Below are 15,735 nucleotides of genomic sequence, written 5' to 3'. Positions count from 1 at the left end.
CTACCATGATCCAGGCCCCGTGCTGGGATAACACTGGTGGACAAGGTGGATATGGTCCTTGCCCTTTTAGAGCTGGCCCATTCGTATAACGGAGAAGCACTTTAACACAGATTTGTAACAAGGGTTCGTAAGTGCTATATAGGAACACTGCAGAGTGCTAAAGAGCAAACAACAGGAGAACCCAACCTAGGCTGGGGTCGGGGGTTGGCTAGAGGAGGCTTCTTGGAGAAACTGAATTTTAAGCTGTGACCTGAAAGACAAACACATGTTAAATAGGCATTGGCCAGGTAAGGGGCTCTGGGAAGGAATTGGCACAGTTCCCAAATTAACTGTATCTACATCACACTTCCACCCAGTGCCACTTCTATCCTAAGACCTGGCAGATACCCACATTACGTAGGGAGAATGCCTGCAAAATGAGGCCTAAGGAGCCGGGTTCTCCCCGGAAAAAGGCTGCTTTCTGGAGTCATGTAGTCATCCCCAAGAGCGCCATGCTACAGTGAATGGGGGCCGGGGAGGATGGATGAACCATCTTCATATTTCTGTTCCCAACTTATGAAGTTCAAGAAAGTTGTTAACTTTCCTGAAGGCCGAAGGTGGCCTCCACTTTCAGCGTTGCCTGTTGAAAACCAGAGCTGGAGCTCCAAGATGTTTTCAGCTTTACACACGGTAGAGCTGGCTGTGTTCTATTTATAAAACAATCTGTTGTAAGTCAATGTAGCGCAGAAGAGATAGCTAAGAAAAACCTAAGTCCTGAATCTCATAGTCAGAAGGGCCCGTGGGAATCATCTACACCAGAGCTTCTCTAAGTGAGGGTCCTTGGACCAGCGGGAGCATCCTCTGGAATCCTGTTAGAAACGCAAATTTCTGGGCCCCGCCCAGATCTGCTGGATCAGAAACTCCGATGGTGGAACCCAGTAATCTGTACTTTAACAAGCACTCCAGGGCACACTCAAGCTAGAGCCACTGGTTTAATCCAATGCTGTCACTATACAGAATAGGAGAGTGAGTTCCAGGGAAGGGAGGAGGCCTTCACCCCAGGTCAAGCTTTGCTACCCCTGTCCAGCAGGATTAGATACAGTTGCTGGGCCAGTGATCACTCTGTGTTGCTTTCCAACTCCCTCTTTCCAAATGGGAATTGTTTTTTTCCTTCCTGTACTCCTGCTATTTCTCTGCCAAGGTGAGCACAGTGGCCAGGGGTCCCTGGAACATGAGGAGTTACATAGTGACCAAACTGAGACTTGAGCACATTACCCAGAGTTTCGAGATTGGATCTGAACCCCTTTGGGAAGAGAGTAAATAGATTTTCTGGAGGGGTGAGCATTTAGGGAGGCATATGCATGGGAAGGAGGGGAGTATATGGATGTAGATAGCCAAAGAGGTTGATTGTAGCAAATATACTTGGCTGCTTAGCCAACATCTAGTCTTCCTTCTCTTGGTACCTTCCCTGGTTTTCCATCAGGCAGCCTCACTTGCCCCATGCTGCCTAGATGCTTTGGGGAACCCTGGCTTCACCTGGGCTTCTAGAGGCGTGGCACTTAGCTCAGCTCACATGAAGCAGCAGAGTAGGCAAGTGATCAATTCAGGTCACTATGCCCTAAGTTCCAGGGGGCTTCTGGGAAAGAACTTTCCTTTCTCTTCTGACAGCAACTTTCTTTCTTGCTGCCTGAATGAGGGCAGGAGGAATGTAGCCCCTGGAGTCGCCGGCAGCTATCGTGTGCCCACAAGGGGGAGCCAGCCTCAGGATGAAGCCGATGCTCTGGAAGGCAGAAGAGACCTCAGGAAAGAAAAAGCATCTTTGGTGACGTGGTTGAGCAGTTGGTTCAAAGCACTCCTGAAGTCTGCCCAATCACTCGACTTCCATTTCTAGGACTCACTAAGCTGCTTTTATTGTTTAAGCCAGCGTGAAATGGTTTTTCTGTTACTTGCAACTCAATACACATCCTAACTGATAAAGAATCTAGCCTTGCTCCTCAGACCTGTGAGTACCTGAGGTCTGCATTAGCCCTCCAGCCTCAGGTCGGAGAACATCTCATGTCTAATGGTGAAGGGCGGGGCCTGTTGAACCCTGTTCAGCCTTGAGTCATGTTCCTTTCTCTGCAGACCAGTTCATTCAAAGAGAAATCTAATACGCCTAAACTGTCTGTACAACATGCTCCAGCAAACATATCTAGTGCAGATCAAATATTGCAATCTTGGGCTCTTCATTCATATCTCAAATGTGGTACTCAAGCTCTTAAATACTCTATTTTTGCATTAGTTGAATTGGATACACATTTTAGAGGCAACAGCCTATCTTAACAACATTAAAAGTTTCTGCATCATATTCAATTCTGATGCAAACTCAAATATGTGCTTTGTGGGTTTCTGTGAAGAAAATAATTGACAATCCAAACTGGAATTCATCTATAGAAAATAGGCAGTGCTAGCTCTTAAGAGCAATTATTGGCACCAAGCTTCTGAATTTTCAAATTCCTTGAAAAGTCCAAGAACATACCAGGAAGTCAAGTTTTGATTTCAAAGGTAATAACTGTAAACAAAAAATTATAAGCCTGTAAGAGGTGATGCTGAGTAGGATGCTGATGGCTCTAGAAACAATCATGAGGGTTCATTCTCTTTCTCAATCCCTAGTTCAATATTAGATCGAAAACTTTATCTACCAAGAGAGTTAGAAATAGAAATGACTCAAGTGCAGGCTTACAGAGAAATACTCCGCCTTCAGGAGCCTCGCCTGGGAGGGGGATCTATAAGGTGGAGTTTGCCTGGACAATGAGCTCAGGCAGAGCAGACGGGGATGTGGCTACGACCATTCCAAGTGAGATTCAGCGCTCAGGACCAAAGCGGGATTGCTGGGACCAAGCGGAGTGAACCTCCTGCTCGCCTCTGCATAGGTCCCATGCATCTGGAGCACTTTGATCAGTCTAGGAGAGCCATGCCCACCCAGAGGGCCTCCCTCCAATACCCTGTGCTCAGTTCGGGGGCAAGCAGCCAAGACAGGGGCAAAGAATTGGGGATGGGAGGGGAGACTCCGGGGGAACATCAAAGTTGCCTTCAAATCTCTGAGGGGCTCTGAAGTCTTGGGGAGCATATTCGACTAGGATGTTGATCAACCTCAACATTTTGGAATTGGCCTCAAAAATGGGCATGGAAAAGGATTCTAAACTCTAACTGGATGTCAATCTAGCTGTGACAAGTCACAAGCTGATTTCCTGCTGGCAGCAGGGGTTTGGGGGAGTCTGGTAAGTTCCTGAGGCCACGCCATCATTCCAAAAGCCGACTAACATAGTTTTATCAAGGGGTGAGTCCTTGCTTACAATCCTGTCTTCTGCAGTGAGTGGTAACCATGGAGCTTGAAAGAATGGTACTGCCCATCAGCTGCTGAGGGAAAAAAACCAGGCAGAACAGATCTACATGATTCTAGATCTATGTGAGTCGAGAGGGAATCGACACGATCACGACCGTTGCCAGAGGCTGCCCTTTTCCACCCCATTCGGCTCCTTTGATCTGTATCAATCTTGAAATACAGCAGTCAACAGAGCAGTAAGGAAAGTCAGGAGACCTTTCTGGGGGACGTTAGGAAGGAATCTTCTTGTGTGATGTAATTATTCTGCTAAAGAAGACACTTCCAAATGAAAAGTTAACAAAGCAAATAAAAGAAACTAACCATATAGCTGTCAAAATGACAAAAACAAACAAATCAAAACAAAATCTACAAAAGATCCCTTCCACAAAAGATGTACAAATCTGCGCTCATGAACTAGTAAAATAAACCTCAATTTTTTTTTTTTTATTTTTAAACCAATGGTGGGAGCTATTCAAATATAACCAAGTGTTCTTATAAGTTACATTTTGAGCTGACAGGAGAAGAACATATGCTGAACAGCCTTCAAAACATGCTCACTTGGTTCCATGCTAGTCAAGAAGGACTGGCAGAGTTCTCAACACACCGTGTGTAAGCAAAGACCACTCACTGCCCGCGAGATGGACTGAAAGCGACTAGTTCACGTTAGGAATATTCGTGCCACCCCAGAGCGGCATGAATGAATCTTAACAGGGAAAAAAGCAACGGAATGAGTGGCCTGAATTTCTAAGCCAGCTTTTTTCCCTTTGGCTTTTCTAGTATCACGTGCTGCCGTCACTGTGGGATGTGAAATGGCAGCCAGAGGTCTCGTTTCGTCCTTCAAAAACGCATGAAAAGAAAACCACCGCCACCACGACGGAACAACCTGTGCAAACTGCCACTGGAGGTACAAAACTGTGTATTTGTTGGAGGTTGAAGAAATCATACACATTTGGATAGCACACTTGTAGAAGTGTAGGCAAGGACTTGCCCAAGAAGGACAAGAGCCTCAACTGGATCAGAAAAATACAGCACAGTCGAGGGGTGGTGGCCCTACATGCAGATGTGGAGTCCTCCCTTGAATGTGAGTTCATCAGCCACCCGGGCCTTGAAGATTGGAGTTTCTACCAATAATTGCTCTAAAACACTCAAAATAGTCTCAAGAGCTTAGTTCCGCGAAGGCGAGGAGATGCAATTCCTTTATCAGTTCATTCCTCCCTGCATCCGTCCATCCATTCATTCAAAGGGCCCTTCAGCTCACTTTCACAGAGCTAGACAAGACATCTTCCCGTGTCTGAGGAGTTTGATATCAAGCAGGGGCGCAGACAAGACACAAATAACTCTGATTAAAAAGCAGATATCACTAAGCCCTGAAAGGCAGAAACGAAATGTCCTGGGAGCTGGGGTGTGAGTGGGGACTGTACAAGGACCAGGTGTGTCAACTTTCCAAAATTCATTTGGGCAGTGGTCAGAGGCTCCTGGGTTCTACTTTGTGTGCCAGCGTCAAGGCCCTAGGAGCTGGTTCTCGTTGCGGTTGAGCTCCTTAACTATTTCCAGCACTCTACCCCAGGGGCCAGCACTTGCACCGGAGGGACAGTTTGCACAGAAAGCTAGTCACAGACAGCGAGCCCCGAGCATCGTTCTGTTGGCTCTTGTATTAAGTAGCAAACTGTGAGTCATCCTGGCGTTTCCAGACTTGCAGATGCACCAGAGACCCAATGAAGCAAGTGGGGTTGCTTATCTCATTCAGAAGCAGAGATAATGTCCCTTCCTGTCTACAGGCACTTCTTTGTTTCCCCACTCACATGTTGTCATTTCTCCAAAATGCCCAGAAAAGCAGAGAAATTGTGTTCAATTTACCAGGAAAGTGATTTCTAAGCACTGGCCGTGCCCAGGACCCTATGCCATGCATTTAGCATGCACGCACTTCACCGAGACGCCCAGACAGCCCAGGTGGCCACACAGAATCAGGAATGTCCATGCAGCCAGCGCGGCCACCTTGACATGGTGCCGGAACATCATTTGAAAAGAAAATACTGCTTTTGATTAGGAGAGGATTAGCAAATGTTTTAAGACTTCAGTTTTTTCTTTTTTAATTGTGGTAAAATTGGCCATTTTAACCATTTTAAGTGCACGGCTCCACGGCATTAAGCACATTCACATTGCTGTGCAGCCATCCCCGCCATCCATCTCTGGAACTTTTTCATCTTCCCAAACTGAAACTCTGTCCCCACGAAACATTAACTCCCCATCTCACCAGCCCCAACCCCGGACAGCCACCCTTCTGCTTTCTGTCTCTCTGACTCCAACTACTCCTAGTACCTCACAGAAGTGGAATCGTACACTATTTGTCCTTCTGTGTCTGGCTTATTTCACTTAGCATAATGTCTTCAAGGTTCATCCGTGTTGTAGCATGGGTCAGAATTCCCTTCCTTTTTAAGGCTGAATAATATTCCATTGTATGGATGGACCACATTTTGTTTATCTACTCATCTCTTGATGGACACTTGGGTTGTTCCTACATTTTGGCTATTGTGAATAGTGCTGCTATGAACACTCGTGAACAGATATGTGTTCGAGACCCTAGTTTACATTCTTTTGGGTATATACTCGGGAGTGGAATTGTTGAGTCATATGGTAATGGTATGTTTAATTTTTGGAGGAGCCACCGTACTGCTCTCCACAGCAGCTGCACCATTTTACGTTCTTACTAACAGTGCACATGGTTTCTTATTTCCTCACGTCCTTGTCAACACTTGTTATTTTCTGTTTTTCTTAATAGTAGCCATCCTAATGAGTATCAAAATTTTGGTTTTTGAGGACATGAAATAGAAAGCCACATTTGAGTGCTTTACCCGTTCACCTTTTCTAGAGCTTATCTTTGAAAGTGCTGCCTGATAGACGGAAAGGGGCGTGGAACTGTTCCCACTTATTCCCACTCAGAGGTACTTGTGGGCCTCCCACACCTTTCAAAGCTTTGCCACGTGGAAATAAGTCATCAGTACTCAAAATGACAAATGAGGAGTCCACCTTCATCTCCTGGCCCCCGAGTCAGCTGGCTTTGGCAAATTCTCCTCATGTGCCATGCAAACGCGCACCTGCACGAAAGTCTGAGTCCTCACAACTATGCTCACCTTCTCTGCTCAAAAACGGAGGATGGTCGGACGTGGTAGCACGTTACAGGGACAAAAGCAGCTAGAGCCTGTGCGTTTAGCTTCAAATCCAAAGCTCCCGAAAGCAAAGCAAGAGTTGGAAGAATTTCTAACACGGTAGGGCGATGCACCTTTCAGGCCTTCAAGGCCACATTTAAGTGAAGCCTAGATGGCAATTTCCCGAAGTGCCCACTTCCCTTTTTCCCGTGCAGTGAGCTCCAATAACCAAATCAAGGTCTATGGGTTCTGTGCGATTCCAAGATGCACATCTTCTAATCTAACATGAAACTTGGTTAACACCGGCAGAAGGCCCAAAGTGCGGGAGACACGGAGAAACGCCGCCCTGTACTCTGCTCTTTCTTAGCAGCTGTTACCCCATCGGGCGTCAGGAGCCAGGGACGGCTCTGCCAGGGGTGCTCTGTGGGCTCTCAGGATGGCCACAGATGTGGGTCTCTTCAGACCTGGAAGTTGCTTTTAGTTTTCAACAATCTCACTGTCTTTGATGGGGGCAACTAAACTGGTAAGATCTCATCTAACAACCACAAAACACCATAAAACAAAGCGGCATTTGGCAGGGTGAGCAAAATTAACGAGATCAAAGAAAAACCCAAACTTTTTGGGTGCTTTAACTGTAAGCAGTGTTCTACCCTCCGCTGTTCCCTTCAAGCTCCCAGGTGGACAGGCCAGAGCACACACGGTTGCTTCATGCAGCAGGCCCAGGTTATGGGACTGTCAACCCCTAAGGGACAGAAGAGGCTCAAAGTACAAATGGACTCCGAAGAGGTTTCCGTAAATCTGTGCTATGGGGCCATTAACGGATCGGAGAGGGGGAAGCGGGGGCGGGAGCAGGAAGGACGGGAGGGTGCAGTCAGCCCGCTCAGTCTGCATCCCTGGCTCGCCGGGATGGGCCACATCTCTGACCCACATAGCGGCTCTGGCACCATGCACTCCTGCACTCAGTGGCGGTGCTGGCTGCAGGAAATAGGGCCAAAGCTGAAGGGATCAAGGCCACTGTGACCTTCCATCCGCCCTAGACATTTTTTATGTTTTGCTAACTTTTCACCTCCGGTCATAACAGTAGCGGAGCAATTCACTTTCAAATCACTTGGCCGTCCAGACCTGGACTGCCTCTCCACGTGATGGTCTGCAGCTCGGGTCTGTGCATATTCACCAGGAAGCACAGTTGAAAGGAGCGCAACATAATGATTTATTTCTGTCCTCGTCTGCTCTTTGAAAACTGAAATGAGATTCCTTTCCTTGCTTTACAGTGACGAATAAGCAGCTTGTTTCAATGAACTCAGTATAGAATAATTTATATACTTTGGTTTTAAAAAGTCTCATTTTGGGCACCCCAACTTCAGCAAATTTCATTGTTTCTCTTCAGGTATGTTAAGACAAAACAAAGAAAAAACCAAAACTTGACAAAAGGTTTCTTTTTTTTTTGAGGAAAATTAGCTCTAACTGTTGCCAATCCTCTTCTTTTTGCTGAGGAAGACTGGCCCTGAGCTAACATCCGTGCCCATCTTCCTCTACTTTATATGTGGGACATCTGCTGCAGCATGGCTTTTGCCAAGTGGTGCCATGTCCACACCCGGGATCCGAACCAGTGAACCCTGGGCCACTGAGAAGCAGAACGTGCGCACTTAACCGCTGTGCCACCAGGCCGGCCCCAAGAGCTTCCTGAAAAAGGTTGCCTTTTCAGCTTTCCTAAATCAATTATTAAGCAATTAAACAAGTGGATCTACTGATCTCTACTATTGTGGTGTCTGTAGTTCGGGCTTTGCGCATCCTGGGAAATGTGGGTGTTGACCTCGCTGAGTGATGGATCGTTGCTCCAGGGACAAGAAGTGACACTGCCTGAGCGTCATCTCACTCACTCTTCAACTTCTGACGGAATAAAGGCTGGCATTTGACAAGCAGCTCATTTTAAATTTCCGCTTTTTGAAAAAGGAACATAGCTTTGAGGTGGAGGATCATTAATGGTTCTCAGAAACCAAAAAAGAAACTGAAAAAAATCTGATTCTTCGTAACATTAGTACCAAGTTCTGAGTCTGCATTTCCCAAATTCGATAGCCTATGGAGTTTCGTTTCCTGGCAATGCACAGCGGTTAAAACAAAACTTGTTCAACACTGAGATACGGGGCCCTAAATTTTCAAAATGTATGTTACACTGTGTCTAAATATATTTCCTCCCAAAGCAGCTAAAAAAAGTTTCCCCAAACTAAATAGCTCTTTGTGGCCCAATTTAGAAAGCAGGGAAAATTAAGCTTGTATGTGCAATCATGCTTAGATACAAAATAAAGATACTTATTCAGGAAAATATTGCCATGTCTGGCAGAGAAGATGCTAGCAGGGTAAGGCCCAGCTCTGACCACGGGCTCTTGGAAACCTGACTCGCCCCCGCCCCATCCTTCCAGAGCTTTCCCCAGAGGTCTGTGCTCTTGCATTTCAGCAGGACTAACTTTCGAAATGAAATCTGTGATGCTCCACGCTGGAACTAGTAAAAGACAAGCACAAAGAAACTTTTCTCATAACACGGGGAGCAGTCACTCTCCCCCAACCCTTACCCGCAAAACAAGAGGAGAGTTAAGGGAAGCCAGTGAAAGGACTTGCAAGGCCAAGGTCACAGGCCCTTCCTTGACAATATGTGGTGCTTCTGATTCCATCTCGCCTGATCCTCTTTCTCCAGTGGAAAATGGAGCTGATGTAACTTTGACAAGAATAGAGAATTCTCTTGGTCTAACTAACTTGGTTTTATCATTTTTGTTTTCAATGGGAGGTCATGATGTGAATGTAAGGATTTTAATTTGCAGTGCTAATTGAGACAGCCGTAATTAAAGGTTCTGCTCTACCGAGCAGGTGAGTCCAGCCTTGGAAATTCAGATCCGAAAGAATCTTGAGTCTCTGTGAAGGTTCTCTGTGGAGGCTTTGGGGTGGGAGGCATCCCTGAAGGATCGGCGAGGGTGCTCTGGACGCTAGGGCATCCCCCTGGGGCCTGGTTGGAGCTAGCCTCCGAAAAACAACGCAGACGAGAAACACCAGTGCCCCAGTCCCAGTGACTGAACCGAACCAGCGATCCTGGCAGCACTGTGGCTGGGCGGGTCGGCAAGGCTGGCCCTCCCTCTCTCTCCTATTCGCCCTCTTTGCCTATCAGCCTATCAGTAGCATGCCCTCTGTCTGGATCTAGAAACTGCAGGCAGCGCTCAGCCTGCTGCAAGCAGCAGGGTCGGGGCCAAGCTGACTGTGGGCAGAATTGGGCTGCCCCTTATCCCCCTCCTCTCTGCTCACTTAAAGTCATCCTGGGGTCCGTTTGTTACTCAGCATCCACGCAGGGCTGAGGCAGCCCCCACAGGGCTCCTAGGACTTCTGCCGTCCGTGTTTGGAGGGAGCAGCAGCCAACATTCTGCCCTCCCTACTGGTCAGGGACGCTCAGGAAGCTGTGGCCTGGCTTAGCTGCTTTGCTCCTTTCTGGGGTCACCAACCTGTATCTGCCGCTTGGCTTCTCCTCAGCCACCTGGCAAATGTCCTCCCTGACGCCCCCTCCACCCAGAGAGCACTCCCCTGCCCCTCCTCTGCACGTTACCACCCAGCTCTGGGAGCTGGAGAGGACCCGGGCACTGAGGCAGTCCAAACCCACTCCACTGGGTTACCGGTATTCTAAGGTTCAGGAACTTTCTTGAAATAGCGGCAGCCAACATTGATGGAGCATTATTGTTTATCGTGTACCAGGCCCTGTGCCAAGCGTTTTCACCTCATCTCAATTAATCCTCCCAGCAAGCTAATTAGATAGATGGAGAGGCTGAGGCCTGGAGAGGGTAAACAGCTTGTCAAATGAAAAAGTGAGAGCCAGGACTTGGACTCAAGTGATCCAAAGCCTGGGCTCTCTTGAACCTGGTCTCAAGCCCAGCCCCAGGGCCCACACCCTGCCAAGGTCCTGGTGTCCTCTGCCCTGTGCCGTCTCCCTTCAGGCCCTGGGTGCTGGGAGTGCTACACTTCGGAGGGCTCAGTTTGCCAGGAACAAGAGGGACCCACAGGTGAGGGCAGCAAGAGGGCTTCCCCAAGGCCCCACTTCAGACGGAGCTGCCCAGATCCTCATCACAGGCCCAGATCCCTATCACAGGCCCAGATCTCCGGCACAGGCCCAGATCCCCGTCACAGGCCCAGATCCCCGTCACAGGCCCAGATCCTCATCAGAGGCCCAGATCCCCCTCACAAGCCCAGATCCCCGTCACAGGCCAAGATCCTCGAGGAGGCAGGAGGGCAAGCTGTCGATTCGCCCACCATCTCCACAATCACTGAGAGTTCACTGCTGCCTAAGCTGAGGAGATGCCAGGCTTATTGGTAAAGGCAGAAAGTGGGGCAAACCCAGGAGGGGCCTAGCCCAGCCTTCCCCAAGGCAGGCTTGAGTCCCCTAGTCGGCCCTCTCCAAATCTGTCCAAACAGTATCGTGCACCTCTTTGGTCTGTCTCTCCATAGCTGCCCCCTTGCCCCTGTGCTGGGCCTGCTTCGAAGATCAGATTGCAGGCGTTTTTCTTCTTATTCCAACTGGCCAGCCTCCACATCCCTCCTCCCCTTGATGCTGCACTCCCAGCTCTGCAAAGGCTCCTCCAAGGGCGCCGCCTCCTGCTACCCCAACTCCTCTAGAGCGCAACTGCCATCTCCCTGAGGGACCCGTCGTCACCTTTGAGTAAATGTAAGCTCCAGCCGCCGGGGGCCGATGGTAAACTTGAAGTCCTAAGGGTCCTAATGCTGATTTCTGCACCGCCCTAAGCCATCTCCAGTAGTCTTCAGGGAGAAGGAGCTTTAAATTACGGAAACAAAATTTATTTTGCCTCACGTTGATTAAAGACACACAGTTGTCACCCAGCCTTGGGAGTAGGGTGGGGAATACAGTGAGGAGATTTGGAGTCACTAAAATCCACCACACCAGGGCTGGGGGAGTCTTGACTCCAAAAAGAGTCCCTCCCTTGATCATTTCAGGTCCACACCCCTTACCTATAATTTCAAATCAAAAAGCTCGCGAGAAGGAGGGCTGGAGCTGTGGATGTGCCCGGCTTGGAGGCCTGCTCAGTGCATTTTGAAAGTCTATTTTATCTTTGTAAATTTGGTGTCAAAATTTATTAAGGGGGAAATTTTGACCTGGAGTTAGTTAAATATTCATATTTCTCAGCAAAAATAATGAAATGCTGCTCCAGACTCCACCACAGGGTTGTGTGATATTTGGTATATGCAGGATATTGCTTTTCTAAAGTCCCAAATGCTCTGAATTTGGAAACACATCTGACCCCTAGGGATTCAGATCCCAGATGGGAGCCTGTACCAGCCCTGACTGAGCACGCTGTGTGTGCTGGCAGGCTTCTGAGCAATTTCGATTGAGCGTCTCCTTGTCTTCCAATGCCCTAAGAGATGGGGACGATCCCTTTGCCCAGGTGCAGCTGAGGCTTAGAGGGGTTAAGTAACATTGCTCCCATAACACGACCCAGTCAGTGTTGGTGCCTGGACTGGAACCCCAGCTCTGTCTGCCTCTAGTTCCCTTGCTTAAACTGCCACGCCGAACCGCTGCCCTGACGCCAGATGGCACTTGCCTTCTACCTTCACTGCGAGCAAATGGCCCACCGCAACTGGATGGTTCCCTTAACCGGTAGAGTGAAATTCCCCAAGCTGAGAAATACTAGTCTGTGAGTAAGTATGAACTCCTATAGACAGCTGGGTTTGGCATTGCTGCGTACTCAAAAGTTGGTTCCTCATCTTACATTTAGAAACTACTCCTTAAAAAAACTAAGATCTGGATTAAAATGAATGCCCAGTCTTTCTATGGTCACCACTACCATCCATGGACGGGCAATGAGCTCATCAATGACACACAGGAGATACTGAGTGTTTTCTGAGGCTCAGCTTGGCCATCTATAAAACTTGCCAAGTTCACCTTCTTGGAAGCAAGGAGCATGCACTTCTTCAACACTGGGGCTGCTGTCTGTCCTTCCGCCGGTGACCCAGCTATTGCCTCAAACACTCGCCTCTTCCCTTCTTTTCTCTCCTCTGGAAGAGTGACCAGGGCTGAGTTCTTAGGCCTTCAGGGGAATGGGGAAAGGCCATGAGAAGGAGGGCTGGAGTTGTGGATGTGCCCGGCTTGGAGGCCTGCTCAGTGCATTTTGGCTAGAATGCCACGGACAGAATAGCGTGCTGGGGAGAGGGCTGGAGCAAGACTGAGAGAGCTCCAGAAAGAAGAGAGGGGAAATCCCAGCCAGCCAGGCAAAACGGCTGTTTTCTCTTTTTCACCAGGCCTGGAGGTGTTGAGGCAGGGCAGAGCCAAGAACAGGAAGAGCCCACAGGCTAGTAGGCCCCACGACTCCTGTCAATCTCATGGCGTGAATGGGGTCTGGAGGGAGCACTGCTCATACTCTGTCCTGACACAGCGCCAGTTCTGAAAGCTACATCTTAGCTCCCAGAAACAGATGTGGAGGCCCAGCCAGGGCCAGGAGTGAGAGTCACAGTGAGAGCAAAGCGTCGATGGCAGGCCAGGCGCTGTTCGAAGTGCTGTAGATGTGTTAACGCATTTAACCCTCCAACAATCCGCCCCCCTCCCCCATTTTGTAGAAGAGGCAATAGTTAGGAGGTTAGGGCAGGAATGGAAGGTTCTGGAGGCAGTGCCCCATGCGTGCGGTTACAAGTGTGGGCTCTGTAGCCCCACTCCCTGCTCTGGGCCTGATTTGCTGTGTGGCTGTGGGCAACTCTGGCGACTTCTCTCTGCCTCAGTCTTCTCAGCTTTAAAGGGAATGATAACAGCCTCTACGTCTGAGGATTAACATGAGGAAAGGCAAGTGAAGTACTGAGTTGCATGCCTGGCCCACGGGCACTGGCCAGCACTGGCTGGGAAGGCAGCCCTTGGTAGCAATAGCATCGCATCTGGGGAGCCCAGCCTCTGGGCTCTGCTGGTGGTGGTCACCTGAGCGCTTCCTAGCCTCAGGGAGCTGGGCCACTTGGTCCTTCTCCTGAACACTTTCTCCAACTCTACCTAGGTAATCGGTTGGCTATGATTTTCACGACCCCAATCATTTAAGAATTCTCCCTCTGAGCCAGCTGATCTGGCTCTGAGATGACGCAGTCAGGCTACAGATGTAGCCCATTGAAGAAAACAGAACAAAACAAAAAGGCTCACAATGTTGGATGGTGACACGTCTCCAGGCTGAGGATCTTGCCTGCTAGGGTAAGAGTTGCAGTGCTGATGCTGGCGCTCCCCTGAGCCAGCCGCAGAAGTCCACGAAAACAGATGGCAACAGGCCTATAACAAAACCAAACCAAAGTGCTCCTGAACTGCGGACAAAGGCCTGCTGCTCGCCCTGGCCACCCCTGCGGGAGCTCTGCTTGCTGTGGGCATCCATCAAAGGACCAATTCCCTGGTGCGGAGCACTCTGCTTGGTTACGCCTCATGAGATCTAGATGAAAAAGACACAGTCCCTATCCTCCAGGGCTGCCATGGTCACGCTCATCCAAGGCCCTCAGAAAAGAGGTCAGCCCCAACAGTGCCTCCTCTGGGCCAGGTCCCCAGCTGGTTTCCAGCCATCTCCTTGGCTGCTCTACAGAAGAGGGAGGCAGAGTGGGAGATGGAAGCACCCAGGACAGTCAGGGAAAAGCTTCCTGGAGGAGACGGTGCCTGAGCCTCAGAAGCTATAAGAGTGGGACAGGAGAGGAAAGGTGACAAGGAAAGGCTGGGCACAGGGAATGGCAGGAGTCAAAGCCGAGAATGCAGAGAAGGCCAGAAACTGCAAGCACTTCGGAGTTCTAGAAATGAAGTGCCTGATGGACCCTGAGTCTAAGGAGGCAGATGGAGCCAGGTTATGGGCCTCCAGAAACTTCTGAGCAAGTGTGAAATGTGATCAGGTCTCTGCTATAGCAAGGTAATGCTTAGAGTAATAGATGGTTTATGGGGGGGAAACCGTTTTAAGAGTCAATAGTATGAGTTTGGACAAAGAATCAAGAAGGCCTGAACTTGGGCAGGGATGAGAGTAAGGGAAAGGAGGGTCCTTGATAGACAGTATTCTGGGTAGGCAGACATCTGACATGGCCCCCGGGGATTCCTGTCTCTGGTATTCACACCTTCACGCAATCCCCTCCTGGCAGTCACATCTTTATGCTTGTGTCTAATGAACAGAATACAGTGAAAATGATGGGATGTCACTTTCAAGACTAGGTTATAAAGACTGTGACTTCTGACTTGCTGGCATAGCCCCTGCCTCTTTTGCTGGCATATTTTCTCTTGCTCACTCGGATAAAGCTGGCTGCCATGTTGCAAGATGCTCTATGAAGAGGCCCATACGGCCAGAAGGCCTCTGGCCAACAGCTCATGAGGAACTGCGGCTTCAGTCCAACAACCTGCAAGGAACTGCTTTCTGCCAACAACCAGGAGAGTGAACTTGGAAGCGGCTCCTTCCCAGTTGAGCCTTGAGATGACTGCAGACTTATGAGAGATGAAGAGCCAGAAGACCCAGCTCAGCTGTGCCAGGATTTCTGACCCCCAGAGACCGTGAGGTAATACAGGTGTGTGTTCTGGGGTAATTCGTTACGTGGCAGTAGAGAACTAATATAGGCAGGGCTCAGGACAACGGAGAGTGGGGCCTGCGAGAGACACCACTCGGAGAGTCAGCGGAATCCAGTGATTGATGAGACTGTAGGAGATGCCACAGAGGGAAAAGACACGGTAATTCTGAGAAGAGCGCAGCCTCTGGAGCAAGACTGCCTGGCTTCAAGCTCCTGCTCTGCCCCTGGCTAACTGTGTGACTCTGGGCAAGTCATTTCAACTCTCTGAGCCTCAGGTTGTTCGTTTGTAAAATGGAGATGGTAAGCGTTAACTACTTTACAAGTATCTGTCCTTTGCATTTAGAACCTGCCTCCGCATCCAGCACAGTGGTGAATGGCACACTGGAACTGCTCAGCAGAAGTTTGCTGTGGCATTTCTAGAAGGCTCAGTGTGCAGCCCTATGCCAGCAGGGCCAAGACTGAAATGCTTCAGTGCAATTCCTTGCATCCCCCGAGCCTTCGCTAGTCCTGAGTGAGGGACAACAGCCCAGTGCAGGGGAGGCGGTCCTGAGCCACTCTGCCTTGTCCCCCCGGCAGCACCTGGCGGGTGCAGTTTCCCTAGGGAAGTTCAGTGACCGACGTGGACACTGCAACCATAACCTCAGTCTCATTAGTACGCTGCTTTGACCACACAGAATTAGCTGGCTTAAATAGACTTTTCCAGAG

General features: G+C 49.4%; 1 protein-coding gene across 6 annotated transcripts in view; it reads right to left on the bottom strand.

Moving 5' to 3' along the window:
* The window catches only part of MAMLD1 (mastermind like domain containing 1), a 126,358-nt gene that overhangs the window by 24,483 nt on the left and 86,140 nt on the right, over positions 1-15,735 (bottom strand). Inside the window, exon 4 of one of the 6 annotated variants that reach the window (XM_070502359.1) lies at positions 13,652-13,774. The exons of the other annotated variants lie outside the window; for them this stretch is intronic. Coding sequence (XP_070358460.1) covers positions 13,652-13,774 — 123 coding nt within the window. The remainder of the gene's footprint in view (positions 1-13,651; positions 13,775-15,735) is intronic. 6 annotated transcript variants of the gene reach the window in all.

The sequence above is a fragment of the Equus asinus genome, chromosome X (genome assembly GCF_041296235.1).
Source record: "Equus asinus isolate D_3611 breed Donkey chromosome X, EquAss-T2T_v2, whole genome shotgun sequence".
In the NCBI taxonomy this organism is placed as follows: Eukaryota; Metazoa; Chordata; class Mammalia; order Perissodactyla; family Equidae; genus Equus; species Equus asinus.
This window is presented reverse-complemented; position numbering and strand designations above follow the sequence as displayed.